General features: G+C 39.0%; 1 protein-coding gene across 1 annotated transcript; it reads right to left on the bottom strand.

The window, feature by feature from the left end:
• Window positions 1-212: 212 nt before the first annotated feature.
• Window positions 213-14,196, bottom strand: qtgal (queuosine-tRNA galactosyltransferase). The gene is made up of 12 exons (XM_085459999.1): window positions 13,780-14,196; window positions 12,634-12,750; window positions 12,440-12,539; window positions 11,180-11,244; window positions 10,312-10,377; window positions 9,384-9,479; window positions 5,953-6,048; window positions 4,752-4,876; window positions 2,427-2,562; window positions 2,235-2,303; window positions 2,062-2,136; window positions 213-554 (listed from the first exon to the last, which is right to left on the bottom strand). The coding sequence occupies exons 1-12, from the start codon at window positions 13,912-13,914 to the stop codon at window positions 474-476; spliced, it is 1,161 nt and encodes a 386-aa protein (XP_085316125.1). The 5' UTR covers window positions 13,915-14,196; the 3' UTR covers window positions 213-473.
• Between the last annotated feature and the right edge of the window lie 1,300 nt (window positions 14,197-15,496).

Genomic DNA, 15,496 nt, shown 5'->3' with positions numbered 1-15,496 from the left:
TGTATTAAAGATGAGGAGACTCAAAGGTGTTAGGCTGTAATTGTTGTTAAATTAAGCTATGTTAAATTTCACTTGGTTTTATATTTTCTTTTTTGTAATATATGAGTCTGGTATCAACCATTACTCATCACTCAGCAAGAAATGTGGAATTAGCCTTACAAACCTTTGTGCTATGCTTAAGGAGAGGGTCAGAAAAAGTCAGAGCTGGGATATCCTGTTGTGACTTTATTAGCCGATATATCAAAGTGAAACTACAAAAAATGGCATTTAACCCATTTTAAGACTTAAAATACACGACAGCCATCTCCTACCCTCATCTTTGTAAATGTGCACTTATTTCCAGTGTTCACTCTTTTCCTGTTATTACCTGCCTACTTCTCAGTTTGCATATATGTGAAAGTGACGTATTCCTCTGCATTCCACTGCCTGTTAACCTGCAAGCCTCCTCCAGTCTTCCCCATCTCCCTGAACAGTCAGTTGAAGTGGTAATAATCTATTCCTTCCTTCAGCTGCAAAGAATTTAGATTTTCCTCCAGGTTGCCTCCAGTCATGTCCTACGAATGAAAAGATGCCACGAGAGAAAGAACATTAACAGAAAACATCATGGCAGGCCACAGTTTCTACAACACAACTTTCATTCACAAACATCATCATTTTCTTTCAAGTGTGGACTAATCAGCCATCAGGGTTTGTGGACTTCAGAATTCTTTTGACTTGGTATTTCTTACTTAAAGCAGCAGCAAGCAAGAAGGAAAAGGAAATAAATAGTGTGAAAACAACCTTTTCCTGCAGCTTTGTCTTTAAACTGGGGGGAGGGGGGGAGTGTCACTGTGTCATTGAGCTTTTTACATAGCTAGCTGTTACCTTTGATTGCATGTGAAAGTAAGGTTAACAGACTAACTATGCAAGAAAAGAATGACATGCTCGATGTGCATTTTGAAGCTGATACAGTAGAAATGTTTCTGAAATGCTGATATTAGCACATTTATTGCACTTATCAGACCATCTTTGACACTCTTGTTTTGATAGATTTACTCCTTTTTTTTCTTTTGTTTTCCAGTGCAGGCAGCTGTTGCTAATGTTGGAATATCAAATTTTCCTGCAGGATTTTCTGCCACTCAATCAGGCATTCCTTTATATGAAGGAATGCCTGATTTGAACAACAGTTTTTTGGAACATCCCGTCTCTTGTGAGTACCAAACTCTCCTATCAAGGGCCAAATTTTCAAAATCCTGAACAGATCCAAGAGGAGTTGCAGAAGTCTTGTTTTTGAGGCTACTTGAATTACAAAATGCTAAAAGGTCCTTATGGAATTTGACCAATGATAGAAAAACATGATAGACTCCCTCGGCTTTAAGCCAAAAGAAATACAACAATAAATGTTTGACTAAACTAAAGGAATTTAGGTTGAACCAGAGTCTTTGAGAAAAGTTGAAATCAATATATTTGCTGATAATAAATATTTGACACCTGGGTGTAAACCCAGTGTGATTGAGTCCAGGTGTTTGTTTATGTGGATGTCATAGAGAACAAGAGAGAGAATGATTGGGTCCAGGTCTCCATCTCCTCCGACTCTGATTACTTCTCCCAATTCCCATAATTGAGCAATTAGTAGACCCCTGAGGTGGGGTGGGGTGGGGGTCACCATAGATTTGAATCTGAATTTGGCTGTGTGATAAATAGATATTACGTGATTTAACTGCCACAATGGATGTGTGTGTCATTACATACTGAAAACCAATGAATAAAAAGAAACTGCCATTGTTCTAGGTAAAGCCTATGTGTACTGCTACGATCTGGAGCATAAAATGCAAACCATGATGTGTTATATGCAAACACAATAGTGGCAAAAACATGTAATGTTTGTACAAGCATCGTGTGATCAAAGATCAGGCTGCTGTCTCTACCCATTTCCTGACAGCCTCTCCTGTGTTTGTGTGTGTTATGTCGTGCAGTGGGCACACGCCCTTCATCATTATGTTGTTAACATAGATTACAGACCTGAGGAACAGATGGTCAGAAACAGCAAACATACAACACACAAACATGCTTTTTGCTCACCAGTTTGACACAGATGATGAAAGGAGCGGAGGCGTTTTTGTAATGCAGAACTTGAATCTTTGGCTTAGGCCTTTCCTAGAAAGATACGGGAACACGAGAGAGGTTAATAAAAAATAAATCACTGGAATAAAGCCATCTTGGAGACCTGTTTAATGTAACAAATATGATCTCACCTTGGACTCCTCGTATGTATAGAAGCCTTTCTGGATCTTGTTCTCATCCACATCACAGAAAGCCTTGACCTAAAATAACAGAATGACACTAATTTCAAACACGCATTTCACAACTTTTTTCATTATCTGTATCTACTGAGACACAGGAAGCAGGTTGATTTGGCTGGTTATTTTCATCTGAAGGCAACATACTTTCTTCTGATTGGCTGGGCTAAGCGATCGGTACAGCTTTCGGCCTTGTTTACCAGCGTTCCATATGGTGAAGCTCTCCCATTGGCTGAGAACTCTCTCCTGCAGGAAGTCTACTCGCAGCTTCCAAATAGTCTCTCTGTGAACAGAGTGGCCAGAGAAGTCTAAATTAATCAGACTGTCACTGGTACAACTCCGAGATTCTTTTTATTTAGTGTGGGGAAAGAAGCAGTTGAATCTAAGCAGCAGGTTGAACACTTTCAAGGAAGCTGAAGGTCTTGGGAGAAGCTCCCCTCTGAACCCGTTTAACAGTTTCTGGGGTTTTTTTGTTTGTTTTTTAGAGATTTCTCTCTGGAAGTCCCACTCTGACCACTTGTACTTGCGATTTCACACTGAGGCTCAAAGAGCAAGTATCACCTACTGAGTCAAAATGAGCAAACTTTCACATTATGAGTCACTACTAGTGACATGAGCTGGCTCTTAGGCTATGAGCTAAGGACTAAACAACAGCTTTCAGTAAAAGACTCTACGAGTATGTTTGTTGTGTATTTGACTTTCCTAGATTCAATTAATCTCCCACAAAAAAAAACAAAGACTTCTACTGTAACTCCTTAAAGTGGCTGAGGAAGAATATTTACCATTGGTGAACTGTAACATGTGCTGTAGTCAAAATACATCAAAACCACTTGTTTCCCTCTTCTCTTATTACCTACCCTTCTCGCCAGATCTGAATCCCTTCATCCACTTCCCCAAAAATTAGATTTAAGTTGAGCAGTCGTCATTTACACTGACTGCAAAAGCTCTGGGATTAGAGGAGGAGCAAGTGTAAGGGTACAAAACAGAGCTTCCAATGACCGATCGAAAAAAAAGCAGCTGATGAAATGTTGGTCAGTTTGTTTACAACCGGTCTGATTGAGACAACCTAACTTAGTTGTGCTCTATTGTAAATGATCAGTGAATACAAATGAAAGCTAAAGCTACAAATTTAAACCATCCTTTCGGTGTCATACCTTTACAAAGCGGCAAGTACTACATTTATTAAGTTGTGATCTGTTGCTTTAAGTAGATGGAAAATTTTATGCATGTAAATTAGTTTGACTTCCTGTAACCTCTGCACAACTGTGTACAGGGTTCTCTCTCTCTCTCACACACACACCCTCAAGATTAAATCTGTCTATGTTTACAAGCTTAACCCCCTTCTACTCACATTTTAAAACAAAGGCACTAATAATGAGAAATCAAGCAGACATTCTCAGAAAGTGCTTCACTCTCATCTCTTGATGCGAACTTCTTACTTTTTTAAGCACTGGGCCTCATATGGCAAGCAAACCCGATTCCACCATCATCGTGGAGCTCGGGTGGTCTCCAGATTCCTTGGTTATTATGCATTCTCTATACAGGCTTTGATTCTAAGGCAGGGCAGCAATATGGTAGAGATTAACTACACACAATTTACAAACAGTGCATTTCTGTGTAAGTAAGCCTCCCAACTCAGTTACTTTTTGGCAGTATCTTTTAAAAGACTTGACACCTCACATTTAGCACATCTACAATTACATGCATGAGCAAGATCGACGTAAATAGACAAAAATAAGATAATGGTTTCATTTCACTAAAGAGAGGAAGTAAGTAGGCAGTACATGGGAAGGGGTTATAAGAAGTAGGGGAGAGTGGAAGGCAGCTAGCTTGAAATAGATCTCCAAAAATAGATGATAGATGAAGACAGAGGAGGATGATTGGTGAAGGAGTGCGTCAACACGGGCAGATATACGAGCACTGGTTAGACGCAAGGGAGAAAGGAAGGAAAGAGGGAAGGAAGGTGGGATAACAGGAAAGAAGGGATGAAAGGTTAGGCAGTGTGAGTGGAGAGAAGGCAGGAAAGATCTTTTTCTTTGGTGTGTTTTAGATTTAGAGACAGACCCACACACCTGCAGAGACTGCATGCTGATGCACAGGCAACAGCAGGAATGCACACGTGCTCACACACACGCGTGAACGCGCGCACACACAACGCTACGCAATATGTCAAACATTTCTGTTCACAACGCAATCCGATTCCCTCCCAGCACCACTGGACAGATACTGAGCATTCCACAGAGAGAAGAAAACGCATAGAAATTCCTGATTCATACGCTGGGAAAGTGACTGAAATTCCACAAACTCAAGCTTACTAAAACACGTGTCTGTGTATGTGTGTGAGTATATCTGTGTGTGAGCTCTGAGAAAATCTGGGATGCCAGTGGGCAGCTGTGAGTAGGTGGAGGATCAACACCATGTCCAAGTATGTGTGTGTGAATGCAGCTGAAGAGGAATGATGGTTGGACTGACTCAGTTACGGAGTGAGTGGCTGCTTTCTCATGATAACGATATATCAGCAGGCACTGGTCAACCCGGAACAGACCCCCACCATGACGAAGACTCTGGTAAAAAAAGAGAAGATCCTCTGGGACTCCCTGGAGACAGAGAAGAAGAATTATGGTATGATATGACATATGCCCAAACACAGAGAGCTGCAGCTAGGCCTTACCTCCACTAATCCGAGTCACTAAACTGAACCTCCTGAATATTTGGTGCTTTTTAAACTGAATTGTCTGACAAATAAGATGACTTGGTATGCGGCTAAATAAAGACCATCTAGTCCATGTTGGAAGTGCTAGCTGATAACTTGCCACACTACCTTCTAGTCTGAATCTTGTAAATTCTGATTCCAAAAATCCAATATAGCAACATTTAAATGCTAACATTAAGGGTTCCTTTCTTCTTTTAACAACAGTCCACAAATAAGGAGTAGACCAGTTGCTGGATGTTTGGGAGATTAACGTGTTGCACTCTTATCTGATATAAGACTCCAGCTGGTTAACAGTCCTGGGTGTTGTCTGTCCTGTTTGTAGTTTCATGATTTTTAGCAACACTTACTTTTCAAGCCTTTCGTAAACCCTGTCCTAACCTTTTGTGTTGTTATGCTCACTTTTTCATGGAACAGTAAAATGACATGATATATTTTCAGTGTTCTATAATGAATAAAATATGGATTTACGGGATTTGCAAATCATTCCCTTCTGTTTTTATTAGCATTTTCCACAGCGTCCCAGCTTTCTTGGATTTGGGCTTATATATCAGATATCAAATGTATTTTTGATAGTGAGAACATTTAACAATTGTGTTTTTAGCAGTGTGCTAGATGTGAGAAAGGAAAACGTCAGGCAAGGTTTCAGTTGGATTTTCACAGAATTTCCTAGTTTTCATGTGTGAAAACAGCTGATATGAGTAGGGGTGAGAAGTCGAATGCTTTAAAGGATGTTCTTATCAGCTGCTCGAACAGTGTCTGAAAACTCCTCCGTTTCCACACCTTTCCATCTGGGTAATTCTTTCTGACATCCACAACCAATTCATACATTCAAGAAGTGACTGGTCAGGTGTATAGAGGTGACCGATCACTATTATTTCTGACATTTGGTGAGTCGACAAGAGCAACAAAGTGGGTTTGTGAACACCTCAGAGAGTCAGTTTGAGTAATAGGAATGCTTACCTTGCCTCCCTCATCAAACGGCCCAACTTTCTGATACCATTCCCGTGAGCAGAACCATGCTGGCATGACAACACTGGGCCCATGGGAGGTGTACACCTGAAACCGACAAACTGTTAGAATTTCATAAATTTTCAGTTTGTGGCAGATCTGTAGGAGTATATTCTGGTCAATAACCTAATAAAGAGACAATATACAGTGTCATATTAGCTACACACCGTCCAACTTAAATTAATTGTTTGTGTTGCTGTGCTTGAGATTCATTTGAAAAAGTTTTCATGCACATTTTTATTCAAGAATGTATCTAATGCATCTGGTTTTACACGTTCTTACCTTTAGCTCACAGGGTGCCAGGAGGAGCACAGGCAACGTCAACACATTTTTAAAAAAGTTTTTTCTTGTGCCACTTTCAGTAAATAAAGGTTATTAATTACTATGTTTTTATTTTCTTATACTATTTCTGTTATTTCACATTGTGCGAACTTTACTGGATGGATTTTGAAGCTACTGGCTCTGAAAAATTTCGCAATAGTATTTAAGCAACAAGCTGCACTCAGGAGAAGTTTAGTTCTATTCCTGAAAACAAAATAGGTTAGAGTGCAGCCACATGTGCTTTCTTAAAGCAGTGTGTGTGCTTCCTGAAGTGTGCAGGGGAAGGATACACATTTCCATCCTCTCGCATATGATTCTTTGACTAATGAGTTTGTTTTGGCTTCTCCTCGTTTCTCTGACCGCAAAACTCTTTTAATACATCAGGATCGGCTTATGTCCACTATATTTCTTTCTCTTTTTACAGATGCAGGCCCCCAACTCATTTGTTACACCAGCACCCAGCCCCCTCTCAGTTCCCCACCCCTGCTTGTTCCTCATCTCTGTGTGCATTTTGTAACAGTAATATTTTTGCATATTGAATCTAAAGGTCATTTCAGGTGGTCCTACTTCCCTCTCCCACTACATCACTCTGTCTTACACACTGTGTGCATATGCATTTGTATTTGTGTGATTGTTCATGGTTGAAGTGGAAATACTACTGCGTAACAGAAATGCATCACAGATGAAAATAATTGTGCAAAACATCTGGATCCAGGCAGTTGAACAGCTGGACAGAATCTGGAGTGTATGAGTGTGTGTGCATGTGTGTGTGTCCGCCTACGTGCATCTCTTTGCCTTTCTGTAGTAATATTGCAACATTTTGCAGATGTAAGCTGTGGCCAAAAGCATGAATAAGAGACCAAGTTCTGGGAAAGACTGAGAGCATTAGGGTGAACGTGAGTAATCAGAGGGGTAGAGAACATTTTAGACAACCATATCTAATGCCCTACAGATGAATGTTAGAGTAAAAGAAGCAGTGCTCAATGTAAATTTTAAAGTTTAACTCGGTTAAGTCCAGTTTCCTTGTCAAGAAAGTAAAAGCAAAGGCAGATAGAGTCAAGAAAGAGAAGGGGAAGGAAAAGGAAAAGGAGCGGCTTTTAAGACTGCAGAATCAATGTATGATCTCATTCTCATGCTCCATGAAACTTAATATCATATAAATATCCTGGAATGTCTGCTAAGGAGTTATGCAGACCTTGTGTGTGTGTGTGTGTGTGTGTGTGTGTGTGTGTGTGTGTGTGTGTGTGTGTGTGTGTTAGGGAGAGTGAGCCAGTCCAGGTTGTCTTGTATCCTTAGTGACAGCGTGTTTTGTTAAGTCAGAAACAGCAGACTTCCATCTCTTCAAAAACAGACATACTTCCAGGGGTTTTACTTTTATATCACTGTTTTTTTTTATTACTTCGTGAATAATGTAACTTTTTAAAAACACACTGGGTAAATATTTTCACTTGATCACATCGTCAAAGAAATTCTAAAAAAATGTTCCAATACTTATAGTGTGAATAAGTATTGGAATTTGCCTATTTAGAGCGCTTGTATGGCAAACACAAGTGGACACAACTCTCAAATCTTGCCCACTATATTTGATTATGAGTACAAGCATAAAGTCATAAATTACAGCAAAAACGTAGCCAAGCTGGTCAAGTGACCAAATGCTTTCATGGCTTTGAGTGATTAGTAAGGCTCATGATTAGTTCATAGTTCCTCTTGCCAGGGCCAACAGCTTGTGCATCTGTTATGCATCTATCAGGGTGTATTCACTGGTTACCTTATGGCTTCCCATCTATGACAGAAATCATAATTTCATTAATGTAGTCAGCACTTAGGTCAAGAATGTTTAACACCATTACCTTTTATGTCTTTATGGAGCCCTTTACCAATGAATTTGGAACTTACATGTTACTGTCATCATAGGACAATTAGAAAAAGACTGAACAAACATGGCTTATTTGGCTTATATCCCTCTAAAAAGAGCACGGTAGAAGAGTCCACAATACTAATAGAATAATGGAGATTTTATTCATAATGCACAGTGTCAGATTTGATGAAAACCTAATATAGTATATCTGCACAAACATCTCATACCTACTGACATGCACCCTGGTGGAGGGATGATGACCTGGGCTTGTTTTGCAACCACAGGGCGCGGGCACCTTGAGTAGACCATAAAGTCTTTGTATACCAAAGTATTCTAGAGCTAAATGTAAGACTATCCATCCAACAGCTAAAGCTTGGCCCAAATTGGGTCACGCAACAGGACAATGATCCCAAACACAGCAGCCAAGAAGAAGCAACGTGCTGCAATGGCGCAGTCAAAGTCCCAACCTCAGCTTGATTGAAAGGCTGTGGCAAGACCTCAAGAGAGCCGTGCATAAGCAAATGCCCACAAACCTCAATGAACTGAAGCAACGCTGTAATGACAAGTGGACCAAAACTCCTCCAGAATGATGTGAGAAAACGATGAAGTCATACAGAAACCAATTACTTCAAGATATTGCTTAAAAAGGTGGCTCTACAAGCTACTGAATCACAGGGTTCATATATATAACGAGTCCTTTGGCATGACTGCAGATGCCGTCAATGTATGAAATATAACAAGGAGCACAGAAACAGTTTGAAGCTTGTAGGTTTATTGAGTAGTGAGCTACCTGTTTTCTTATTTTTTCTTATTTTTTTTAAATGATGTACTCAATTTTTCAGACAGCTTTACAGTTTAATAAAACTAAAGTGCTTGTGTATGATGATTTGGTAGCTGCACAAGGCTTTCTACACAAAGCTCAAAACTTTTACCAGCTTCCACTACAGGCTGCCCTCAGCAGACAGCTGACACTGGGGTCTGTTTCCTCTGCTGGGATTGTGATAGACAGAGAGGTCAGGAGTGATGCAGCATCCTCTCGCCACTCCACAAACACATTTCCGTGGAAACTGCGTACAGCAGGTATGTATCCTGTTTCAAACTGACCTAGTAGCTGCCTGTCACGTGACCTCACGCATTCACATATGCATGCGAAAACACATTAGTCGGCAATCAAAACATGCTCCGCTAAGCTGCATTCATTTACCTGTGTGATGAGCTGGTCCTGACTGAGTGTGTTGATCCAGCGAGTGTAACGCTCTGTAGATCCTTCCGGTACTCGCTGGACTCTGCAGCCAATCAGCTATCATGGAAACACACATACACAACTTTGTGAGTAAAATAAAAAATTTCACTCCAAGAACCACCCAAAACATTTTCAATCATTTTAGACAAAATTCTGTATCAGAGAGCTTCTGTGTTTGTTTTTTTTGTAAATCAAGCTGCACAAATTTCCAACGATTTGAGTAATTATGCTTCAGATTGAAGGCTGAGTTTGAAATATTAACTTGATTTTGAAGTTTAATAGAATTGTTTAACATATTTTTTTATTTCAGATAATAAAAAAACTAAGATATTATTGGCAGAATAACTAATAAGTCATCTAAAAGTTCTAATACATTTCACCCAAATAATGCAAACTACTGCTTCATATCGTGTTTCCTATGAGACATATTCAAGCAAAAAAAGGAAAGAAAGAATTACATCAGAATCAGAGGATACATAAAGAGAGATTATAGAAAACTGAAAAACAAAATACGGGTCCCATTTTTTCACCTACAACTATAAAAAAATTACAGTTGGAACAGAACCAGGCAGGCTGTTTATGGAGGACAGCAAGCCTGCTGTCTCTATGCTGTCGCCCTTATTTTCCACACACACATGACCTATAACCCCTGACCTGCCAGGTCAAAGAAAGCATCAACACCGGATACTCACTCTGTTCTACATGCCAACTGTACAGCAGCACGCGCACGCATGCACATGCTCACTCTTACAAACAATATCTTTTTTGTTGTTGTTGTTTTCATTTTAACACTGATAGTCAGAGGGAAAGGTAGAGAGGAGGAGGAAGAGAAGTGAGAAGAAAAGATAGGGAAGGAAGTGATTAAGCAAACGCTTAAGAGAGAACTTACAGTGTTTTTGTGCAAGACGGACGCCTCATACTGCAGACGAACTCTTTGGGGCAACATAATGTCATCCTAAAGTTAAGAAAATAATTATTTTAAATGTCTATGCCAATAACATGTGACAACAAATGGACAATACACACAATTCTTTTTCATTTGCACTTAATGAACTATATTAGAGCTTGGTCAAAATGGTTTAGGTTGAATTTTCTATTGTTAGTTTTGACAATTTTAGCATTTTAACATAAAAAACAATTTTTTAATAATCTCGGAGGGTCTGTCTAACTGCAATGATAGATAGAAAATAGGCAAAAAACTTGATGTACACAGAACAAGAGTTTATCTTCATAGCGTGGTTGAGATAAAGGCTGTATTTAAAGTTTAAGAGGGTAAAATATATCAGTATATCAGCATTACCAGAAAAAGAGTCACAAGAATAAACAGAACTAGTTGACTGCTTTCAGATAAACCAATCTCATAGGCACTGAGTGTTTTCTGTGAAAAGTTAGCAGAAAACAGCCAAGTTGATATGATGCGACTCCGAAAGATAAGAACAAATATAGCCAGAGGCGATCAGAGGTTGGAAGATTGTCAGATGTTTGGAGCTTTCATTTTTGGCTGTGTCAGATGAGTGTGTCAGATGAGTGTTTCAGATAAGCAGCTACAAAGCACTGTGTCAAAAACAGAGCTATCCTAATCTAACTTAAACTTCTCTTTCATGTTCATGTTTAGCCCATCAGTCGGTAACTTGACTGCTGAGATCTGTGTTTGCATGTATTTTCTGGATAACTGAACACCCCGGTATGATTTCATTATTTTGCACATACTATTGTATGTGTTATGAAAGATATGAAGCACACTTGGTCACACCCACCGCATCCTGAAAGCACAAGTATTGCCCACGACTCTGACATATGGCCTTATTCTTTGCATATCCCACTGAAAGACAAAAGAACATTTCATGCTTATTTGTTCTTACGGTTTTAAGTATGTCTTTGTGAGACAGTTAAATGTGTGCTTGGATTCTTAATGAACTGTCAAACCAGACAACATGAAAAAGCGCTGCCGGTGTGTAAGCGCTTAAGTAAAGGCTCATTTATTACATTTCTGCTAGCTTGAGGGCTTTCAAATGTACTGCAAATTGTAGCGCATTGAAATGTGTTGCACTACGTTACAATGCACATTCTACAAATAAGTAAGAGACATGAACTTAACACATCCATCTGAAATCAGTATAAATTGCTGCAGAGTACCAGTTCCTGTTTCAGTCACGGAAAAAAAAGTCTCTTAAAGGTTGCACTGTATTTCTGCACTTCTCCTTAATTAAGCATTCACAAGAGTAAGTCCAACACTCATCACAGAGTGGAAGATTTTAAGGACCAGATCTTAAACGGCCCCTGATAAGCTGTTGCACCAATGGAAACTGACTTATTGTCTGAACTGCTTATTTTAATACAGTGGGCTGTATACAGACCTCGCTACCAACTGTGTAACGCTTCTGACAGTCACCAAACAAAGTAAAAGTACTTCAAAGCCTGTTGGACACAATTTCAATGAAACATTTTGTTCAACCCAGTAACCCTCGTGAAATGCTGAACGTGCAGATTCAGTGCAGCTGATCCCACTACTGATCAGCAGGGCCCAGAGTATAAAGACTGTTAGAAATGGCTCATTTACTGCCAGTAGGCCAATTTGGCAGCATTCAAGCTGCCTTCTTGTTAATGAGCTCAGTAGCTTTCACCGTTCTTTGGAGATTGTGTTTGGTTGAACTTTTGCCTTTGTTTTTGGTTGTTTCAGCATAAGGGCTGCTGCATGGCTGGTCTTTATGTCAACCATGTTCATATAAACTGATTTTACATGTAAATAAATCCCCCTTCTTTCACATACTTTCCATTTCTCCCCAGAAACTTGTCAGTACTCACCTCAGACGTGGTTTATTCTGGGGAATGTAACAATGGCTTTCATTTGATATCATTAGCTGCCACAAATGGTGATAGGAACAACTGGGAAGATGTTACGGGAATTATGAGCATCTACTAGCATTAAGGCCTTCATGTTCAACTACAAAATAAAGGTCACATAATTTGATTGGGAGCGTGGACTGACTGCTGATCATATCCCAAAAGTTACTGACCTCCTTTAGGTTGTTCAGAGTTGTGACCAGAGATCACCACTGAGATGCCCTTTGCCTCTAGCCTCTCCCTCCAACCTTCCACCACTTTTTTCGAGTCATCCTAAAAGACACGCACATGCATAAGAGTTAAGTGATGTCTCAAACTATGAGACAATGTATTCTTTCACTTGTGTAAATATGCCTACAAAACCTACGGTGCTTGCGTCATCAAACACCGACAGCTCCATGGATCCAGAGAAATCTTGGACCAATATGGCCTGCAGACATTCATCCAGCCAGCATGATGCATTATACACTGGCATGACAATACTCTGAGTAAAGAAGACACAAATAGAAAGTTTACACTCAGTTCAACTGCTGCTTTGGCAACCACAAAAACAACAATCAAGCAGGATGGTATAAACTGGAAGTGCAGGAGGGAAGTGATCTTGAAAATGAGTAAAATTGCAACTGTAGCACTTCTTTAATCAAAAGGGCATGGAAATAACAAAAGTCAAACTCCTATATAAGTTGAAATTGCCAGTGTCTATATGTACAACGTTTCCAGTATATTAGGCACAACTTGGTTCAGACCAATCAAGCAGCTTTCTAATATTATACTGAACCTGTTACAGCTGCCAAAATAACTGACACAACTAAGGTATAGACTTGGGACATGTGGGGGTATTCAGTGGTACTTGGTGCTGATAATTTGGCAGTGGGTCCTGGATTTCTGGGGTGGGATCTCCATCAATCTGGCTTGTTTTACAGACTTCATGTCAATCCTTCATGGGGTAAGAAACTGGGCAAACAATTTAGGGACTTTTTCATTTTTAATGGAACAGTTTTGTTTTGCTTTTTCCATCTTGTCATTAGGTGCCCTGTGCTGAATTGGAGGCCGTTGATGTTGGGGAGTGCTTGGTTTGCGACAACATTTGTGTGGGTGTCAAAGTGAGAGTCACATAAATACCAGCACTCAATGTTTCCGAGTGCATTACACTGTAATATGTGGTTATTTTATTCATCTGTCCATCTACTGTTTAAATACTGTGGCTGACTGGTGTAGCCCAACAGATGCCACTTTCATTATTAGGATCTGTAATGGTTTCCCTAAAATAACTATAGCAAATATTTACGTTTCAAGCCCTGTATCTCTAGAAGACAAGCCTGTTGCTCTATTAGTTTGCTCTTAACAAATTAAAACCGCAAGTAAATGCCACACCACCGAAATAGAGACGAGGATAAACCTGTATACTCAGTAAACAAACTATTTAGGGTGGTAATACTGGCCATATCACTTTTTATAACTTTTACTCTCCTTAATGTCGATATCGACATTAAATTGAGTCATCATCACCCACCACATCCACAGTGCTCTTCTCCACCTCCCGCTCTTTGCCTCCTGTCAGTGTTTCCGTGGTGCGTAGCCGCTTCGGCGGGTTCATGTCGACCTCTGACTCCCTGACCTGCTGCTCCGTGTCCTCGCTACGTCTCATGGGGCCAATATAAAAAGTAGCCAAGCGACCGCTAACTCGAGGGTATAGAATATAAGCTATAAGAAATGGTTACAAATGTGTGTACATGTACAGAAAGGCAGGCAGACACGCGAAATCCACGTGGATTAAAGCAAAGCCATTTTAGGACACTTCTCAACATGAAGTGGACCCATTTCTACTACAAACATCACCTAAAAGGTCTCCTGTGAATTTTAACAGCGGACATCGTGACAATTTATCCTAAAGATGTAGCTCAAACCCACAGTGTTGCTAGCAGTTTAATAACTTCCGCAAATAATGACTCCCGGACGCTCATTGGCTCATGCAAAACACGGACAGACACCAGATTCGCTGCGGTTCACTGTCAATCATCTAAAGCGGTGACGTAGACGAAGCGTATGTATTGCTGTTTGTTTGAAGATACCGCGTTTCTGAAAACATGGCACCGGTAAAGTGTAGGATGAGGCTTAATTATTAAACAAACTGTCTAATTCAAGCTATTGGGATATTATTGGGATATATTTTGCTGTGCTTGTTTTATATATATATATATAGTTACATATATATATATATAGTTACATATATATATATATATATATATATATATATATATATATATATATATATATATATATATATATATATATATAAAATTTAAAAAATATATATATATGTATATATATAAATATATATAAAATATATATATATATATATATATTTCCCCTTTTCATTAATATTTATTATTGTTATTAATCCATTGCGCAAAATTACAAAACAGAAGCCTAATCTCTTACTTAAGATTCTACAGTAAAATATATCACAATGGATAAATAAATAAGTGACTCGTACAATAAGTTTATTTATAGTTATTATAGTTATCTATGGTTATTGTCTTATTTACTTATTTTAATCGATCGACCTATCTATCTACAGTGATGTGAAAAAGTAGTAAAGTAATAAATTTAAAAAAATTCTATCTATCTATCAGGACCCAATCCTTTAAATCAACTAATAATACATACATTATCAGGTAATTAAAATGACTTTAAATGTTTATAAAACAAATTTCATCATCGTTTTAATTTAAAGCACAACCGTGCCTCATGCTTGATTTGTTCTTGGCACAATAAAAGACTAAGTCATACACTCTGCTAATGTCACCGATGCGTTGTTTGTAGTATCTTAGTATCTTAAAATTTTATTTTCAAGTAAATGGAAGAAGATTTATCCCTATAACTCACTAAAGTATACAGCTGGGTGTGTCGTTCTGGCTTCTTTGTTCTGTTTGGTCAGACTCAGCACTGATGACATACAACTGTGCAGCTCTTAGCTCTCATGTTGAATAGGGACCAGATCAGTGTGTTTTTCATGTTAATGTTGGCAGCCATAGCATGGGATGTTTGTCTTGGTGAGCAGACAGAAAAACAGGATGGGCCATTGTTTTATATCATAGTTTTTATTTTCAAAAGTAACAGAATCACGAGGGAAGATTGTCTGTGTGTATAGGAATTAGTGATGCTGAAGTCATGATATCTAAACTCTGTTACACATTAGCTTCACTTCCACTGTATAGATTGCTAAA

This window comes from Copadichromis virginalis, linkage group LG6 (genome assembly GCF_057382275.1).
Source record: "Copadichromis virginalis isolate Kocher_CV1m ecotype Utaka linkage group LG6, C_Virginalis_male_GT1.1, whole genome shotgun sequence".
Lineage (NCBI taxonomy): Eukaryota > Metazoa > Chordata > Actinopteri > Cichliformes > Cichlidae > Copadichromis > Copadichromis virginalis.
This window is presented reverse-complemented; position numbering and strand designations above follow the sequence as displayed.